The 19,394-nt window shown below is 46.1% G+C and overlaps 1 protein-coding gene across 4 annotated transcripts; it reads left to right on the top strand.

The window, feature by feature from the left end:
• The first annotated feature begins 4,667 nt into the window (after positions 1-4,667).
• On the top strand, positions 4,668-18,564 carry LOC121436706 (zinc finger protein 585A-like). 4 transcript variants are annotated; one of them, XR_005973028.1, is made up of 6 exons: positions 4,668-4,808; positions 7,127-7,285; positions 8,239-8,365; positions 8,617-8,718; positions 12,981-17,608; positions 18,018-18,564. XR_005973028.1 is itself a non-coding variant. In XM_041636879.1 (5 exons), the coding sequence occupies exons 2-5, from the start codon at positions 7,214-7,216 to the stop codon at positions 15,344-15,346; spliced, it is 2,667 nt and encodes an 888-aa protein (XP_041492813.1). In that variant the 5' UTR covers positions 4,668-4,808; positions 7,127-7,213; the 3' UTR covers positions 15,347-18,564. The 4 variants fall into 4 exon arrangements, 3 of the variants coding, with proteins under 3 accessions (XP_041492813.1, XP_041494522.1, XP_041493389.1); XM_041636879.1 differs by having other exon boundaries at positions 12,981-18,564; XM_041637455.1 differs by lacking the exon at positions 4,668-4,808 and adding an exon at positions 6,852-6,930 and having other exon boundaries at positions 12,981-18,564.
• Positions 18,565-19,394: the final 830 nt, after the last annotated feature.

Raw genomic sequence — 19,394 nt, 5'->3', positions numbered from 1 at the left:
TGGCCGAGGAAAGAGTAACAGGTGCTAAAAACATTTGATTATAAATGCTGTTGGATTACTCCAACCTATATATTTTGAAAATTCCCTAACTTCAAATTTTAAGACAAAAGATATGTTATTTTGGAGAAGAGTTTTTTCTCATTTCTCACAAGAAATGAAAGGCTGTGGTTTCATTCTGGGTTAAGAGAAATCAGGTTTGATCAAGGAAGACCTCCTGCAAAATCTCCAATGGGAACAGATAGCCCAGCTGATACAACATTTTAGAACACCTCTGCTGCAGTTTCCTCCGAGTTCTACTTTCAGAACAGCTTCAAGGCTGCTGGCTGAGATGAGCAAGCCTCACAGAGTACTCCAGTCAGGACTTGACCAACATCCTAAATTTTCTTTGGGTTCCCCATAAGATTATTAGTGCTTTTAATCAGCAGGAAGTAGCCTAGAAAACTCTGCCCACATTTCCAAAGAATGGATTATGGATGTTTGTCTTTGTTTAGAGTGCTGGTTACAAATTTTTATGGATAATGGTCAGGAAAAAAGGTAAAGAAAGGATATTAGATTCAGCATTCTTGTTTTGAAAGGAAAAAGGGGGAAACTGGTGTGGGATAATGGTTTTGTACATTGTAAAGATGTGTCACTCATATTGGTCTAATAAAACACTGATTGGCCAGTAGCCAGGCAGAAAGTTTAGGCAGGAAGATCAGACTAGGAAAATTTTGGGAAGAGGAAAGGAGCGAAATGCAGTCATCAGCCAGACACAGAGGAAGCAAGGTAAGAATGCCTCCTGAGAGGAGCTACCAAGCCATGTTGCTAAACATAGATAAAAATTATGGATTAATTTAAGTTATAAGAGCTAGTTAACAATAAGCCAGAGCTAATAGACCAAACAGTTTGTAATTAATATACGCTTCTGTGTGTTTCTTTGGGACTGAATGGCTATAGGACTAGGCAAGACAGAACCTTCTGTCAACAGGAAAGCATTTAATTGAGCTGGCTTTCAGCTCCAGAGGTTTAGTCCATTTTCACTATGGCTGGAAGTATGGCAGCAATCCAGCAGATATGGTGCTAGAGAAGGAACTAAGAGTTCTACATCTAGATCAGTAGGCGACTGCGAGAGAGAGAGAGAGAGAGAGAGAGAGAGAGAGAGAGAGAGAGAGAGAGAGACTGGGCCTGTCTTGCACATTTGAAACCTCAAAGCCCAACCCCATGACACAATTCCTCCAGCATGAACACAACTGCTCTGAGTCCGTTCCTATTCAAACCATCACAGTCCACTCCCTGGCCCCATAAGCTTATAAGCTATATTTTAATGCAAAATGTGTTTAGTCCAACTTCAAAAGTCCACGTATCTATCACAGTCTAATCAGTGTTTAAAAGTCCAAAGTTCCTTCTTAGACTCACAACCAATCTCTTGACTATAATCCCCTGTAAAATCAAAAAGCAGATCACATACTCCCACCATGCATTGTCACAGAACATATATTACTCTGGAAAGGGAGGATAACGAGAAATACCAGACTAAAGCAGAATGAAAACCAGCTGGGCAAACTCTGCATCTCTGTGTCTGATGTCAAAACACTCTCCAGATCTCTATCTCCTTTCAGCTTTGCTTATTGCATCTCACTTCTCCCTATTGGCCTGGTTCCACCCCTCTTAGCAGCTCTCCTTAGCAGCTCTCCTTAGCAGCTCTCCTTAGCAGGTCTCCCATGGCTCTGGCATCTCCAACATCTCATGGTCTCCAGTGATGTCCAGGCATCCCCTTTATAGCTTCATGCAAAGGCCTCTCGGGGCCAGCATGCGGAGACACCCCTGACACACACTTCCTGGTGTTCCTTTTCTCCTCTTGGGGCCAGCATGCAGAGACACCTCTGACACACACCTCCTGGTGTTCCTTTTCTCCTCTTGGGGCCAGCATGCAGAGACACCCCTGACACACACCTCCTGGTATTCCTTTTCTCCTCTTGGGGCCAGCATGCAGAGACACCCCTGACACACACCTCCTGGTGTTCCTTTTCTCCTCCAACTGTACTCTTAGTCAACATGATGTTCAGACAGAAACCTCCATCCTTCCAGGTATTTCCTAGAAAGTTTACAACTCCATGTAAATGTTGGTGCCCTCAGCCCACAAAGCACAAGCAGTCGGGTTTTCTGTCATGCCACATCTGACTTCTACAGAGCCCCTCTGCTTAGAGACTCCAGATATTCCCCCAGCTTGCCACTCCTGGGGAAATTATGTCTGTCAGCAAGAGAAACCAAAGGTAGATGCCAAAAAGGGCATGTCTGCTGATGTAAAATTTCCCAGAAGCCCCAGCAGGGGAGCAGAATCGATAATGAGAGGTGATGGGACTGTCCCAGGTTCAAGTCTGCAGAAATAGACAGCAGACTCAGGAAGCAGCAGATCCCAGGCTCTCCGTTTCTGACATGGCCTTCATCTTCCATATAAGAGTACATAGTCTACAGGGGACCAATGTTCCCACGTCACCTAGCTTTTGTGACAAGCTCATTTGTTCCTTGTCAGGTTGAAGCTGGTCCCTTTGCTGCATTACTTCCTGGGGAGCCTCTGTTTGCATTCACTCCAGATGAAGAGCAAATGATAGACCAAAGAAATGATTACATCAAAGTCCATCTTGGTGAATCAGGGGGTTTACTGGGCTTACCTACAGAAGCGGGGGTGAGAGGTAACTTTCAGAAGCATGCGTAGCTAAAACAGGTGCCTCACAGAACCATCCCACCTCTAAAATGGGTAGCAACTGTTGTGGGATATTTGTACACTGTATGAAGATATATTGCTGCGATTGGTTTAATAAAGAGTTGAGCAGCTAATAGCCAGGCAGGAGGCATAGGCAGGACTTTTGGGCAGAGAGGAAGTAGGAAGAGGAATCTAGGCATACAGGAGAGGTAACAGGAGGTGGAGAACAAGCAAGCCATGCAGGAGGACACAGACTTGTTACAGGCAACTGTGGTAACCATACCACCAGATCTCCTCCCAGCAGCTGTTTACTGCCTAAACAACCTTGAGGGGCAGCCCCTGGCAGCTTCCTTCTGTGATTTACCATAGACTTCCCTACTTACCCACCTTCACGTCCACTCCTTCCTGGAAAATGCTCTTCTCCACCTCACACTTGGAGCATCTCAGTGCTACTTCCAGGTGTCTACCTATTCGCCCTTCTCAGCAGTTTGCTTTGTGGACATTTCTCACTGTGTAGCCTTAGCTGGCCTGGAATTCACTGTATGAAACAGGTTGATCTGAAACTCACAGAGATTTGCCTGCCTCTGACTCCCAAGTGCTGAGAATAAAGTTGTTCACCACCGTGCCTGGCCTGAGAAGTTCACCAGGGATTCTGTGATTCAGCCGGTGAAACACAGGGTTTTTATGATATCTGCAGGGCAGTTCCCTCGACTGTCCATTAGGTCATTCTCATGGAGCACAAAGATGGAGAGACATCAGCGTCCCCTTCTGATTGGCCCTTGTGCTTCAGCACCTCTACAGACAAGGGCTCCATCTGTCTGGTGGACTGGCTGTGGTTCTGGCTGCAAGACAGATGGGCACTATGCCTCTGGGGGAGTAAGGTGGTGCCTGGGCTGCAATGAGTGGGCGTGGCTATAGATGGTGTGCCCAGATGTAGCAGACAGATGAGTAGAAATTGATACTTCCATTATATTACCTTTTAATACTTTCTTATAACTTTGACATATTGTGACAGGTGGCGGAACCTATTCTTTGGGCATAAAACTCTGGTCACAAGAGCACCGCTTCTATAGTCTGTTCTCAAGATGATCAAGGTCATCTAGGCAGTCAAGTGTGACCGCATATCCCTCCCATCCCTCCCTAGGGAGACAGAGGCAGGAGTACCACAGCAAGTTCGAGGCCAGCCTGAAGAATTTCAACCTGAAGATGCTGCGATAATCTTTCATTGTATTCGAATATTCTAGTTTGGATTTGGACCTATTGGATTCGGTCAACCTAGCATACTGGATGCTTTCACTACCAACTGGTCTTTCCCATTCATCATTATTTCCCTTCCACCCAGCTCTATGCTATTTTCTATATATGTAAAACACACAACAAATAGCTAATAACCAGTTAAAAAGCCTACTAATTGACAACAGATCTCTCCACCTCTGGCAACCATTAAATGCCCCAGTATCGCATTCATTTCAGATCCTCACCTTCTAAGATTCAATATGACTTCAATTTCCATTTTCCAACAACCCTGCCTAGTTCTCTCTCTCTCTCTCTCTCTCTCTCTCTCTCTCCTTTTAATTTAGAGAAAAAAGAAACCTTTGAGTCCCCGAGAAAATACAGAAAAATGGTATTTTAATAATATGCAATGTCACGGTCTCTTAGAAATAGATGATATATACAGACCCGTAGGAAACAAACCCCCTGGCCATGTGTGATAGCCTCGGACTTTCATTGTGTCACAGTCCACAAGCCTTGCCTGGCTGTACGGAACGAACGTACTGTGATGGTGGTCTCAATATCATTGGATTGTGGGAGTGGCCATGACAGCTACTAACGAAACAGAAACTACTTGATGTTCCAAGAGGAGTATTGGCAAGATGTACCTTCACAAGTGGTGGTGCGCATGCGCTGCGCCATCCTCCTGGGAAAGCCTGGGAACATTGATTCACAGTAAACGGAAGTGGTCTGAAGCGGTCACATCCGCTTAAATCTTGACGCTGATCGGTTCTGTTATTTTGCCAGGATAGCACGGGAGTTTGGATTCTGAACACCGAGCTTCCGTGGGTTGAAGTCGCGGGACACCGGCGTCGGTGAGCAGCTGAATGGGCGAGCCAAGGAGGACTCGCTGGTGAGTGTTGGTTTGTGCTGAGTGACAGCTGACGGGGCTGCAGAGGATGCTGTAGTTGAGCTGGGGAGGGAGTCCTGCGGGAGTCGGGAGAGCAGGGATGCTGAGGGAGGCCACGGGTGTCTGGGGGCGATCGCGCTGCTTTCGCGCCAAACTGTGTGGCCTGCAAGAAGAGAAAAAGTAGATTTAAAATGGAAAATGAACTTCTTCGTGGTTTGGGCTCAGTTTGAAGACCAGCCATTCTCGGTCAGTCAGTCGCTTCTCCCAGCAGGGCTAGTACTAAGAACACCCGAAAGGAAAGCCAGGGCATATGCATATGCACGCTTAGCAGGGGGCACAGTCACCAGAGCTGGGAGGTGAGGAGCCTTTTTTACCGGCAGCAGTGCTTCTAGGACAGGACCATTTCATTCCTGGCAGACCATCTCCTGTAGGAAGCTTGAGATGCAAAAACAAACCTAAAAGGCAAATCGTAGTTCCTGAGTTCACTTTACAGAGGGCTGGGGTCCTTTGCAGATGAGGTGGGTCAATGCTGACCTCTGCTGGGGACCATGTGGCCACGGTAAGGGTCGGTGTTGGCATTTGAGTCCTTATGGGGAATGTTCTTTGGGCTGCAGAGTTTATTGAAGGTTCTCTGGAAACCTGTGAATAGACGTCTCTGGCTAGTTCTTGGCTGTCAAAGTAGTAATGGTCTGTGGACCTGCGCATGCCCATGTTTAACTCGGTGCTCCTCTGGTCCTCTGGTTGGAGGTCACTGAAAGTCCAGGATGTACATCCTCTTCACCATGAAGACATTGTGGACAGGGGCCTGTGGCCTGGTGTTTATGTGGAGGGTTTCCAAGTCAGGGAAGGGATTGGGCCTCTGAATTCAAGGGAAGAGAATGGGATGTTGGTCAGTAGATGTCCACAAAAATGTCTAGAAATGCAGAAAGAACCAGAAGAGGCCATTACCCCCCACATCGCATCCCATCTCTGCTCTCAGAAGGCAGGATGAAGCAGATAGGTTTCTGGGCGCTGAGCACACGAGTAACTGTGATAATGGGGACTGTGTGTGGTTTGGTGTAGGGAAGAGATGAGACTGGTCCCCAGTCTGTCTTTTGGGGTGCATTATAGAACAGCACGTAGCCTTATTTGTAGTGTCTGAGGGAAATGGTTATACTGATGCTTATGAAATGGTTAAAAGAGTTCTGTGAAGGCTGGAGAGATGGCTCAGAGGTTAAGAGTACTGGCTGCTCTTTCAGAGGTCCCAAGTTCACTTCCCAGCAACCACATGGTGGCTCACAACAATCTATGAGATCTGGTGCCCTCTTCTGGTGGGCAGGCATACATGCAGACAGAACATTGATATATAATGAATAAATAAATTTAAAAAAGAGTTCTGTGAGTGTTGGGAGCAGAGGCAGGTGGAACTCTGTGAGTTCAAGGTCAGCCTCGTCTACATAGAAAGCCCCAAGCAAGCAAGAGCTACATAGTGAGACCACGTCTCAAAAATGCTGAGCATTGGGGCAGCCTGCATGAACAGCTTGACAAAGGCCAGAAGGAGCAGCCTGGCAGCTTGCTCGTTTTTGTGTGTATTTATAAGCAGGTGCCGAGAGTGGGCTGAGCTTCAGGTGAGTTCAGGTCCCCAGTGCTCACAGTTCACACCTGCACCCTCACTTCAGAAACAACTAGGTTACTACCTCCTCCTCTCACAGTTAAAAACTGGGAACTTCGGTGAAGTGTTCCTTAACTTCAGTCCTAACTATGGTGTTGGGTGTTTACTTCAGGGGATGGGAGTTGTTTGGGATTTTGGCGTGTGTGTGATTGTGTGTAATGTTTGTACGTGGATGTGGGTATAGGTACGTATGTCTGTCAGTGCACATGCTCTGAGGCCAGAGTAAGCTACTGAGTGTCCGGCTCCATCACTTCCGGCCTTATTCCCTTGAGTGTCTCTCACTGAACCTGGAGCTAGGCTGATAGCCAGGGAACCCAGAGACAATCCTCTGTTTGTCCCACACAGTGCTGGAGTTACAGACATTTGTGGACATGCCTGCCTTCTTCAAGTTGCTGGGGATTTGAACTCAGGTCCTCATGATGGTGCCACCAGCTCTCTTACGCACAGCACCATCTCCCCAGGGTCATCACCCTGGTCAGTACCAGGAAGGCTCTTCTGAGCTTTGTCTGTTACCGTGTCTATCCTGGGACTGGCTTGGGTCCTCAGAGACCCATGTGTGGCATGTGTTAGCTGGCGACACAAGATCATTCCCTCCCTGGGGCTTTCTGCTGTCTTTACACCTAAGTCAGACCACGTCATCCAGGCTATGGGATTTTCTGCCCCACCTCAGCTGCCTCCTGGGGACCTCCAGACACTCACGCAGCTTCCAGTTCCTGAGAAAATCAGATCTGCCAGCAAAGAGACCAAGGAGAGAAACATGCCTGCTGACATGAATTTGTCTCAGAAGCCCCAGAGACTGAACCCACATGAGCAGGATGGGTCAAGCGAGGTAAGCAGCAGCTGCCTGGAGTCCAGTTCTCTGAGACTGGAGGACAGACATGGGAAGTATCAGGTCCTGGCCCCCAGTCCGATACAGACTTGCTGCTCCAGCTGAGAGCAGAGCACGGGGGCCAATGCCCTGCACCTCCCGGTCTTTCATGTCACTCACTGTCCTGCCTGTGGGTGCTTAGATTTAGATGTAGCCCTCAAGCCTGCATCCCAGTTCCAGAGTCCCCAATCCTTATCTTCCTGCACCAGTTCATAGCCACTGTCGTTTTGTGAATATCTTGAAGGAGTTTGTTTGATGTGGGTGCATGGCAGGTAAGTCTTGGAGACCATGAGTGTCTGATGATGCCTAGCCACAAATCAAAATTCAGCTGATTACTTCCCTAGCAGTGGGGGGCCTGGGAGAACGCAGTGGTAAAGAGACAGACTAAAGTCTCGTTCGGTATCCATGAGTTGTCTCTGGTTCACGGATGGACTGTTTACATGCAACGATGTTGGAGATATTCTGACATGTGAGTTTCTGAATTAACGAGGATTCCCAAAGCTAAAATGTAGCAAGCAGCGCAGTTGATTCTGTGCAAAGTCTTCAGCCTCTGGGTGTTCCTTCTTTGTCTGATTGTCAACTTCCCTTGGCAGTTCACCGCTCTGTGAACTCAAGTGTCAGGCTGCTTATTCCTCTTTGAAGTATTCAGGACAACCCATTTCTGGCTGCTTTGTGGAAGAGAAATATGCGTGTACAAGAGATGGAAGATTATTTTTACTAACTTTTTTGACTTCTGAAATATTCAAATAATACACACACACACACACACATATATATATATATATTATTCATATAATATGAAATAGCTGTTTTCTGGAAAGACTAATGATATGTCTCAGTAAAGGATCCCTGAACCGCATTGTTATGTGTAATGTGATAACTAACTCAAAATGAACCGCACTTTGCTCTTACAGAGATTGGTGTCCTTTGAGGATGTGACTGTGGACTTCAGCCAGGAGGAGTGGAGGCGCCTGGACTTCGCCCAGCGATGCCTGTACCAGGACGTGATGCTGGAGATCTACAGCCACCTCTTGGCAGTGGGTGAGCACAGCCACCTGGGGATCCAGGATGGGCTTCATTGAAAGTATTTTCCCCTTCTTTTTGTAGAACGTGATGGGGTATCAAAAGTGTGTCAAGGCTTTCCCCTATGGTTTGTCCTGATAATTCATTACTTTTAAACATGCTAAGTTATTGTTCTGTGCCCACTACAGAATGTTGATTTTTTTCCAACCAGCCAGTGTCCTCCAAAGCCTAAAAGCCACACACTGAGCAAATATTCTTCCAACTTACAGGGTACCCCATTCCCAGCTCCGGGGCCATCTTCAGGAAAAAGAAAAGAAAGGAGGCATGGATGGGAGAGGCTAAGTTCCCACTTCAGCAGAGTCGGTGTCGAGGTAAGTGACCTGGATGGAGGTCGATGTCATTGGTGTCCCTTGTCATCCATCCTCACTGTCCATCCCCTAGTGGTGGCCCCTCGTTTGCTTGCCGCTCTCACTCTCTAAGCTTCTGGTGCAGCCCATGAGATGGACCACAGCAGTGGGTGCCAAGCCTGCCTCCCACTCCAGCTCTCTACAGCCAACGCTGCAATACTTTGTGAATATGGATAAGGCTCTCAGGGGTGAGCAGTGGGTATGAACTGCCTCATCATAGAGATTACCTAAGTTAACTAACACAGCCATATTTTCCAGAAGGTCTACACGTAGATTTGTGTTTGTACACCTTGTCTACAAACAATGACAAAAAAAATATGAGGGAAACTTAGTGGTGGTTGATGATATAGATAAATGAATTGGTGGATCAACGTGTTGGGTAAATGTGTTCGTTAGGAAGGAAATTGATCTTTTGTTTTTGTGTTAACCATGGTTAGGGCTGGGGATGTGTAGTTCAGTGGTAGAGCGCCAGCCTAGCAGGCACAGAGCCTTGGGTTCATTCCGCAGTGTGATAGAAGTATAGACAGACAGACAGACAGCTGTGTCAACACTGATAAGATACATTAGTGAGGTATAAAGCTTTTAGCGTAGGTGGCGATAATTTGCATTGGATATGTTTTCAGTTGGCTTCATTGTCATCTTCTTATAAAGCTGTCACTAGTGTTTTCCTCTCCTGCTCCTTTCCCCACCGACCTCCTCCAGTCGCCTCGTGCTGGCTCCTTTCCTTGCCACAAATGTCACCTATGCCCCACTACTCTTTCTTCCTCCTTCCTCCCTTCAGATGCCTTCTCCTTTCGCAGTACTTTTTCTACTTTCACTGTTTACACACAATACATGTGGAGATACCTGTGTGTACACACACGGAAATTAAACTCTGGAGTCTACAGGTAAGAGAAGATGTGGTCTTTGTCTGAGTCTCTCTTGATTCATCCAATGTAATGATCTCAGGTTCCATACGTTTTGCTACAGTTTCCATGATTTCTTTTTTCTTTACGACTAACTAAAATCCCATTGTTTATATATTCTACATTTTCTTAATACATTCATCTGTTGAAAGACGTCCGGTTCCATTTCTTAGTGCAGCCATAACTATGGCTGTGCAAGTGTGTCTGCGGATGTTGATGCAGAGTACTTCAGGATGTGTGCAGGTCTAGCTGGGTCATAGGGCAGTTCTATTTGTAGTTCTTTGAGGACCTTCTGCTAGCTTCTTTAGTGACTTTCCGTGTCCTGCAGCAGTGGGCAGGGTTTTCCGTGTCCCGCAGCAGCGGGCAGGGGTTTCAGTGTCCCGCAGCAGTGGGCAGGAAACCCGCAGCAGTGAGCAGGGGTTTCTGTGCCCCGCAGCAGTGAGCAGGGGTTTCTGTGTCCTGCAGCAGTGGGCAGGGGTGTCCGTGTCCCGCAGCAGTGGGCAGGAAACCACAACAGTGGGCAGGGGTTTCCATGTCCCGCAGCAGTGGGCAGGGGTGTCCGTGTCCCGCAGCAGTGAGCAGGGGGTTTCCATGTCCCGCAGCAGTGGGCAGGGGTGTCCGTGCCCCGCAGCAGTGAGCAGGAAACCCGTAGCAATGGGCAGGGCTGTATCTTTCCTTGAATGTATTTGTTATCTGTTCATTTGGTAACAGTCATTCTGACTGGGGTGAGCTAGAATATGAAAGAAGTTTTAATTTGAATTTCCCTGATCACTATGAATATTGGATACTTTTTCAAATACTTATTGGCCATTTGTATGCCTTTTAAGAAGCATTCATTAAATATATATTCATTATATGGTGTTTTGGGCATTTGATTCTTTTATAGTTCTCCGTATAGTCTATATATTAGTGTAAGTTAGAAAGACTTTTCCCCAGTACATAAGGCTGTCTCTTCATCCTAGTGATTGTCTCTTTTGCTGTGCAGGTTTCTATTTTTATATAATCATATTTATCAATTCACAGGATTTTTTCCTGTACTATTGCCTTTTTTTCCTACAAGTCCTAACCCATGACTGCATCTTTTATTTATTTATTAAAGATTTCTGCCTCCTCTCCGCCACTGCCTCCCATTCCCCTCCCCCAATAAAGCCCCCCTCCCTCATCAGCCCAAAGAACAATCAGGGTTCCCTGCCCCGTGGGAAGTCCAAGGACCACCCACCTCCATCCAGGTCTAGTAAGGTGAGCATCCAAACAGCCTAGGCTCCCACAAAGCCAGTACATGCAGTAGGATCAAAAACCCATTGCCATTGTTCTTGAGTTCTCAGTAGTCCTCATTGTCCGCTATGTTCAGCAAGTCCGGTTTTATCCCATGCTTTTTCAGACCAGGCCAGCTGGCCTTGGTGAGTTCCCGATAGAACATCCCCATTGTCTCAGTGTGTGGGTGCACCCCTCGCGGTCCTGAGTTCCTTGCTCGTGCTCTCTCTCCTTCTGCTCCTGATTTGAACCTTGAGATTTCAGTCTGGTGCTCCAATGTGGGTCTCTGTCTCCTTTGGCATCCTCCTGAATATTAACCTTCATCAGGCCATGCCTGCATCTTTAAGAGTTTTGTATCTGTCTCCCTTTAGCAGTTTCAGGCTTTCATACATTACAGTAAGATCTTCAGTCTGCTAAAAGTTGTTAACCATTTATTCTAAATTTTCCAGGTTTTTTAATGTAAGATTTCCCAGTGTGTTTTGTGTGTGTGTTTGGAATCAGTTGAAATAGCCTCTTGTTCATTTCTAATTTTATTGAGACTTCTCTCTGTGTCAGTTTAGCTAGAGGGTTTTTTTTTTGTATGTGTAGGTGTTTTGCCCACACATAGGTATATGCACTATCTGTGTGCAGTGCCCACAGAGGCCAGAAGATGGCATCTAATCCCCTAGGACTAGTGTTACAAAGAGCTGTGAGCCGCCATGTGGGTGCCGGGAACTGAACCTGGGTTCTCTGGAAGAGCAGTCAGTGGTCTTAACAGCTGAGCCATCTTTTGAGCCCCAACCTCATTTATCAATTTGTTTCCTTCTGTGTATTGTTCTGTTAATTTCCATTTCATTAATTGCTGCCTTGATCTTTATCTTTATCTTTCCATCTACTACTTTGGATTTTGCCTTTTTCTTCATTTTCTAAGATCTTTAGTTGCATCATTAGGTTGAACTCTCTCTTCTTTCTTTAATGCATATACCTCAGATATCAACTTTGTCTTAGAACTGTCATTAGCTGTATCCAAAGAGTGCAGAAATGATTTAATATCCTCCCTGCTTTCTTTGAGACTCGCTGTTCTATGTCCATGTATCGTGCAGTTTCTCTTATTGTTGGTGTCTATTTTATTCCATTATGGTCTTTTAAGATACCAGAAGTTGTCTCAAATTTTTCGTATTGTTCAGAGTTGCTTTGTAACCTAGCATGTGGTCTGTTCTTTGAGGAACTTCTATGGGAATATTGTACAGACTATGCCATGGACAATAGTTTGTAGATATCCCTTAGATGTGTTTGGTCGGTGTTGTGGGATTTCCTTGTTTAGATTTATTTTTGTGTGCATGTGTGTGTATCTGTGTAAACACATGCCACATGTATGGGGGTTTCCACAGAGTTCAGAAGAGGATGTTGGACCCCTGGAGCTGGAGTTAACAGGACTTTGTGAGCTGCCTCATGTAGGTACTGGAAACTAAACTCCGTTCTTTGAAAAAGCAGCAGATGCTTTAAACTGCTCTCACATCACAGTGTGAGACTGGAAAAGTAGGGAGAGGCTACTATATATGTAAATGATGTTAGAAAAGAAAAGCTTTCTGATCTTAGTTGTAGCTCAAGGAGAGAGTGCTTTCCGAGATGGAGTAAGACAGAGAGCTGGGGGCATGACTGTATGAGTACTTAACCTGATGAAAATACGGGCAAAAGGCACAAGTGTGCCGCTTCTTACCCTCCAAGCTCTGGGTGTCTAGGTACCCTATATAAATTAATGTGCTGTTTTTGTCGAGTCTTCCCTACAAATATTTAAAGCCACATTTACCACGGACTCCAGTATTCATATTAGTATTTCTTCATCTGTAAAACAGGCAGAGTAGGTAGAATTGCCTTAGAGGGTGGTTTGGGGACAAAATGAGTCTGTTTCCATCATAGAGAAAGAAAGCTGCCTGTCTGGCAAGTCTGTACCTAATGTTTGGCTTATCGTAAGGGATGTGGTTGTGTTCTACTCAATGTCAGCAGACCTCACTGTTATTAGCTCTGTGTGATTCCTCACGCTTCCTGTTTGTTACGCCTGTTCTCTCATCTCTTTTCTTCTTCCAGAGGTTTCCGCCCCTCGACCAAGAGTTTCTGAGACTGAAGCATTTCAAACGAGTAAGGCGAGTGAAATCACAAGACATGCCCTGTGGTGTTCTATCATAGGACTGTGGCAAGATCCAGACCCTACAAAAAGAAATCGGCAAAGCCGGAAACCACCTTGGAGTGCCGGTGCTCTCCTCAGCAAGAAAGCACAGAGCACAGACAGAGGCTGTGGATGGAAAGAGCCTGTAGAAGCCACTCCTTTGGTGTCCAGCCTCATCTCCACACAAAAGGGAGCCCCAGAGGGACCCACAAACAGTGAGAGGCATAACCTGGAGGCAAAGAGTGAAAACCAAAGCAATATCACTAAACAGCTTAAAGATGTTGTTACCTCTGGTCAGCTCTTCATGGGAGACTCTTCTAATGCTAACCACACAGTTCCTCACGAAGGCCAGAATTCACACAAAGGTAACGAGTGCAGGAAAGTTCTCACCCGTAAACACACACTGAGACAGCAACAAGGGCATCCTCAGGAGAAACCAGACGGATGCCCTGAATGTGGAAAGGTCATCTATGACATGGCTGCTTTCAGTGAACATCAGGCAACTCACGCTGGAGAAAAGCGTTTCGACTTTCACAAGTGTGGGAAAGCCTTCCTGCAGAAGTCAGAGTTGACCTCCCATCGAGAAACTCACGTAGAGAAACCTTATGAGTGCTCCGACTGTGGGAAATCATTCAGTCGTACCTCCAACCTGCAGGTTCATCATCGAATTCACACTGGAGAGAAGCCTTATGAGTGCCGCGACTGTGGGAAGTCCTTCAACAGTACATCCCAACTGAAGGTGCATTATCGAATACACACCGGGGAGAGACCTTACGTGTGCTCTGTATGTGGGAAAGCCTTCAAGCAGAAGTCAATCCTCAGCACTCACGAGACCATTCACACCGGGGAGAAGCCTTACGAGTGTACTGTCTGTGGGAAATTGTTTAGCTGTACGTCCCGACTGAAAGTCCACTATCAGATCCACAGGAAGGAGAAACCGTATGAATGTGCTGACTGTGGGAAAGCCTTCAAGGGCAAGTCAAGTCTCACTGCCCACCAGAAGATACACATTAGACAAACCCAGCATGTATGCCGTGAGTGTGGGAAAGCGTTCAGTCAGAAGTCAGAGCTCAGCACGCACCAGAGAGTCCACCTGGGCCAGCGTTCTCACAGATGCGACGCCTGTGGGAAGGCGTTTACTTACGTATCGCAGCTGAAGATGCACCATCGAGTCCACACAGGGGAGAAGCCTTACGAGTGCCGCGACTGTGGGAAGTCATTTACTTACTCGTTCACACTGAATGTGCATTGTCGCATTCACAGAGTGGAGAAAGCTCACAAATGCGCTGTCTGTGGGAAAGCCTTGGCTTCTAAGTACCAACTCGAAGAGCATGAGCGGATTCACACAGGAGAGAAGCCGTACGTGTGCACCGCGTGTGGAAAAGGTTTCCATGGTAGGTCGGGTTTCCTGAGGCATCAGATAACTCACACCAGGGACAAGCCTTTCGTCTGTCCCAAGTGTGGGAAGGCCTTCTTTCAGCGCTCACAGCTGGCGTCTCATCAGCAGACACACACAGGAGAGAAACCCCACGAATGCCGTTACTGTGGGAAACCCTTCAGTCATACGTCCCAACTGACAGTGCATCATCGAATTCACACGGGGGAGAGACCTTACAAATGCAGCCACTGTGGGAAGTCATTCAGTAATTCCTCCCAACTGAAAGAGCATCTCCGCATTCACACCGGGGAGACACCGTATGCGTGTTCTGAATGTGGGAAGGCCTTCAGCCGGAGGTCATCCCTCAATCTGCACACGAAAATTCACACTGGAGAAAAGCACCATGTATGTAGTGTGTGCGGGAAAGCCTTTAGTCAGAAGTCGGTCCTTCGAACACATCAGAGAATTCACACCGGAGAGAAGCCTTACAAATGCTGTGACTGTGGGAAAGCCTTGGCTTCAAAGGGCCAACTCCGAGATCACCAGAGAATTCACACAGGCGAGAAGCCCTACGTTTGCACTGAATGTGGGAAGGGTTTCTTTGGCAGGTCATCTTTGCATAGACATCAGATAACTCACACTAAGGAGAGACCTTTCATCTGTCAAAAATGTGGGAAAACCTTCATCCAGAAATCAGCATTGGTATCCCATCAGCAAATTCACACAGGCGAGAAACCCTACGTGTGCCCTGAGTGTGGCAAGGGCTTCTACAATAGGTCCTCTTTGCCCAGACACCAGATGACTCACACCAGGGGGAGATCTTTTATCTGTCAACAGTGCGGGAAGGCATTCCTGCAGAAGTCCGTGTTGAAATGCCATCAGCGAACACACACCCACAAGAAGCCGTAGGAATGCCATGGGAAACTATTCCATAGCACATGGCCCTGAAGGCCATCGTCATATCCTCAGGGCAATGCAGAGAGGACGAGAAGTCATCCAGCATCAGCACAATGCTCGTGCAGCATTGGATTCCCACTGGGGGAAGACACTGTTGTATTCCGAAAGAGGGAGACCTTCAGCAACGTGTAGATAGCAATAAACACCAAGCAGCTCACACCAGACATGGTTCTCACAGGCTCGGTTTAGATGTGAAATCCTTCTCCAAGAAATCAGTTCGTAGTCTCTGTTTCCACCTGAGGTATAATCCTTAAATTACTTGAAGAAAATGTTTTAAAAGAACGTATTGTACGTTATATCTTCTCTGCGTTAAATTATCTCAATATGCACTGCTTTCTTGAACTCATTATTCATGAGAGACATTTGTAGTATGATTATGGGTTTCACCCTAGGGGGAAACCCTGAAGCCATGGACTGAGAAAAAGTTTCTCTATAGAAAATGGCAAAAGCCACATTGTTTCCAGACTATAAAAAAGTTTGGGGGATTTTGTATCAGCAATATTCCTGTTAATTGTTAGATAGTAATATTTCTATAATGCAAGAAAGGAAAGGACAAGATGGTGTTATTTCTCAAAAGTATGTCTAATGTGTATGTGTGGTTGCACTTTCCAATGTTTACATACGTACTGCCTTAGACTGGTGGGGCTTGACACAGAATTTGTTGCCTAACAGGAGTTTCTTTTTTAAGAGTCTAATGTGTGTTGACAGCCAATCCCTTATTCATACCACTATCAATAATTAATAATAATTAATTCATCTTTTCATCATATGAAAGTAACTTTTGAGGTAAACCCATTAGTGAAATTCTATAGCATTCACTTCTTGTACTGTAACTTTTCTCTTTTGTGAGTAGCTCAGCTTATCTTTTCTCCACGTGTCCCATCCGTAGTGAGCTACGCAGAAAAAAACAGCCATTTGTTAGAGAATCAACGAAGACTTCTTCATAGTTTTGTGCAGGCTTCTAATGCACACAAGAAGACAGTAAATGGTGTGTGTGTGTGTGTGTGTGCGCACACATTAGTGTCAAGGCACATGTGTGAAAGATAAAAAACAATCTATTGGAGTTGGTTCCTTATTAACAGCATGCAGGTCCCCAAAACAGAACTCAGGTAAGTCATCAGCCATGGCAACATGTCCCGTTAGCCACTGAGCAAGCTCATGCTCATGCCTGCCTATGGATTTCTTTTTTCCTTCTTTCTTTCTTTCTTTCTTTCTTTCTTTCTTTCTTTTTGAGTCAGAGTCTTACTATGTAACCTTGGCAGAACTGGGGCTTACCAGGCTGGTCCTGAACTCACAGACTCACCTGCTGCTGCCCTCCAAGTGCCGGGACTAAAGGCGTGCACCACCATGCCTGCTTGAATTTTTGAAATGAAGTTGTATGCAGCATAGCCACGCTCGTTTGCGTATATCCTGGTTGTGGTTTGTTGTTCCCCTGTAGCACTGAGTAATTGTGGGAGAGACCATGGGGTCCCCGACCTACGAATGTTTTCTTTCTGGCACTTGACAGGATGTATTTGCCGGGGTGAGACACATACATGAGCATTCACATAATCCTTTGTTTTATAAAAAGCAAACCACATCTGTATGGATATTGGTTTTCTACTCTAAAATACATACCTTCATTGGCAGTGTGGTATTCTATGAAGTTGAAATGCCATAATCCAGAGCCAAGTGTGATGGCGCATGCCTTTAATCTCAGCACTCAGGAGGCAGAGGCAGGCAGAACTCTTGAGTTCGAGGCCAGCCTGGTCTACATAATGAGTTCCAGGACAGGCAGGGCAATAAAGACCCTGTCTCAACAACAGCAAAAAAATTGGAATATCTTCCTGAAAAAGATGAAGGAAAATAGTCAGAAAGGGGGAGCCAAAGAGAAGGGTAACTGGGTTCAACTGAAGCAGCAGCCTATTCCACCGAAATAAATAGACTTTGTGGGAACTAAGAAAAAATGCCTGAGATGCTGCAGCCTGTTCCCTGTGAGTCATTGCTTGGTGTTAAAAAACAAAAGAAAGAAAAGAAAACCTTGACTGTAAGCAAGAAAACATGGGATAAGGAGCTGAGCTGAGAATTCTCTGAAGAAGACATACAGTCACATTCTTTTAAAGCGTTTAGCCTCCTTAGCTAACTTCTCACTCTGTTCGGAATAGCTGCTATCAACTGACAGCAGATCTGCCGCGGCTGTGAAGAAAGGGAGCCTTTCTTGACTGCTGGGGGAAGGTAGGTCGCTGCAACTCCAATGAAATCAGCCCGGGGTTTTGTTGTTGCGTTTGGTTTTTTGGATTGGATTGGATTGGATTGGATTGGATTGGATGTTGAGACAGAATCTCACTGTGCAGCCTTAGTGGTGGTTTCTGAAATTACTGAAACCTGAACTAGCCTACGACCCAGCCACTTCTGGATATACATCCTGGGAACCTGTACCGTACCACAGAGATCCTGACACCCCCATGTTTACACAATAGCGAAGAAACAGGATCAGTCTAGATGCCCATCCGTAGAGATGGATGTATAACGAGGCTATAGTATAAATACAGTAGAATTTATGGGTCAGGAAATGAAATTCACAGGAAGATGACGTGTTCTCTGTCATACACAGATGGTAACTTCTGACTTTATGTATGTGCAGGCTTCAGCTTCGAGTGTGTCCAGTGGCTCCTCAGCTCCTGTGAGGCAAATGCTTCATCCCGGTGAACAGCTGTGGTTTGGGCTGCAAGACAAATGAGCACTGTGCAAGGTTTACTGACTAAAACCTCAGTTCTAGAAGGACACGGTTGTGCCGAGACGCAGTACATGGGTCTAGTTAGCAACAGTGATGTGCTTAGAAGTAGTAGATAAATGGGGAGCGGAGATTGACGTTCGCATGATACTAACTTTCGTGGGGTTTACTCTAATTTTGCCCTCTGATGATGGATGGCTGAGCCCACTCTTCAAGTACCCTAGAGCTGTATCTTTGATGATGAAACTGTGTTCTCTGAATCATCACTCCTGTAGTCTGTTTTCAATGGGATCGTCTGTGATCGGGGTATGATGGCATGTTGTAATCCTAGCATCTGAATGGCATAGACAAGAAGAGCAGAGTAAGTTGAAGGCCAGCCTGGTCTACGTAATCTAGCCCAGTGATTCTCAACTGTTCTAACGCTGTGACCCTTTAATACAGTTCCTCATGCTGTGGTGACCCCAACAATAAAATTATTTTTGTTGCTACTCCATAGCTGTAATTTCGTTACCGTTACGAATTGTGATGTAAAGATTTTTGGAACTAGAGGTTTGCCGCAGGTTGAGAACCACTGTTCTAGGCCACCCAGGGCTGGAATGTGTTTACCCTGGAGATGACTCACAGTCTTTGACTTTGCTCTCCTACCCCATTAGGCCTACCAATGCACTCACTACAGAGCTAGCTGCTGTACCCACTGGCTGGTCTCTCTCCATCCACCACTGTTTCCACTGTCCGCCTAGATCTACACTGTTTCTGGTATGTAACCTAAGAAAAGCGGGTGACTATCCTCTGGGAAACACGAGGTGCCCCCAGTATGAAGTACTCCCCAGTGTGAAGTACATGAGGGTTCATCTCAAAGTCTCACCTTTAATATTCCACATGGCTTCACTTCCTGTTCCTAATAACCCCACAGTTTCCAACCTCTGAGAGATCAGAAAGGGTGTGTGTGATGACACACACCTTTAATCCTAGGACTCAGGAAACAGGCTCCGAATGTCTGAGAGTTCAAGGCCAGAATGAACTACTTGGCCAGTTCCAAGCCAGTCAGGCCAACATAATGAGACCATCTCAAAAACAAGAACCCTTTTAAGTTCTGGTTATAATAAAGAGAAAATGTGAAGAAAAGGAGAGATGGCTCCGTGGTAAAAGGGAACGTGTTGCTCCTGCAGATGTCCTGGATGCTGTGAGCTCAACGTGCAGGCAAAAATACATAGAATAAATCTAATAAAGTAAATCGGATACAGGGGAAGGGTACTTTTAGCAACATGTAGTATCACAGTCTCTTAG

The sequence above is a fragment of the Microtus oregoni genome, unplaced genomic scaffold (genome assembly GCF_018167655.1).
Source record: "Microtus oregoni isolate MIOR12 unplaced genomic scaffold, Mior012 000000F_ref0000247, whole genome shotgun sequence".
Lineage (NCBI taxonomy): Eukaryota > Metazoa > Chordata > Mammalia > Rodentia > Cricetidae > Microtus > Microtus oregoni.
Note: the sequence above shows the minus strand (reverse complement) of the source record. Positions and strands in the feature narration are given on the sequence as shown.

Coding starts and splice junctions, on each gene's coding strand:
- LOC121436706 (XM_041636879.1), top strand. CDS start 7,214: ATGCCTGCTGACATGAATTTGTCTCAGAAGCCCCAGAGACTGAACCCA. Junction 7,286..8,238: donor AGCAGGATGGGTCAAGCGAG/GTAAGCAGCAGC, acceptor TTGCTCTTACAG/AGATTGGTGTCCTTTGAGGA. Junction 8,719..12,980: donor TCAGCAGAGTCGGTGTCGAG/GTAAGTGACCTG, acceptor TTCTTCTTCCAG/AGGTTTCCGCCCCTCGACCA.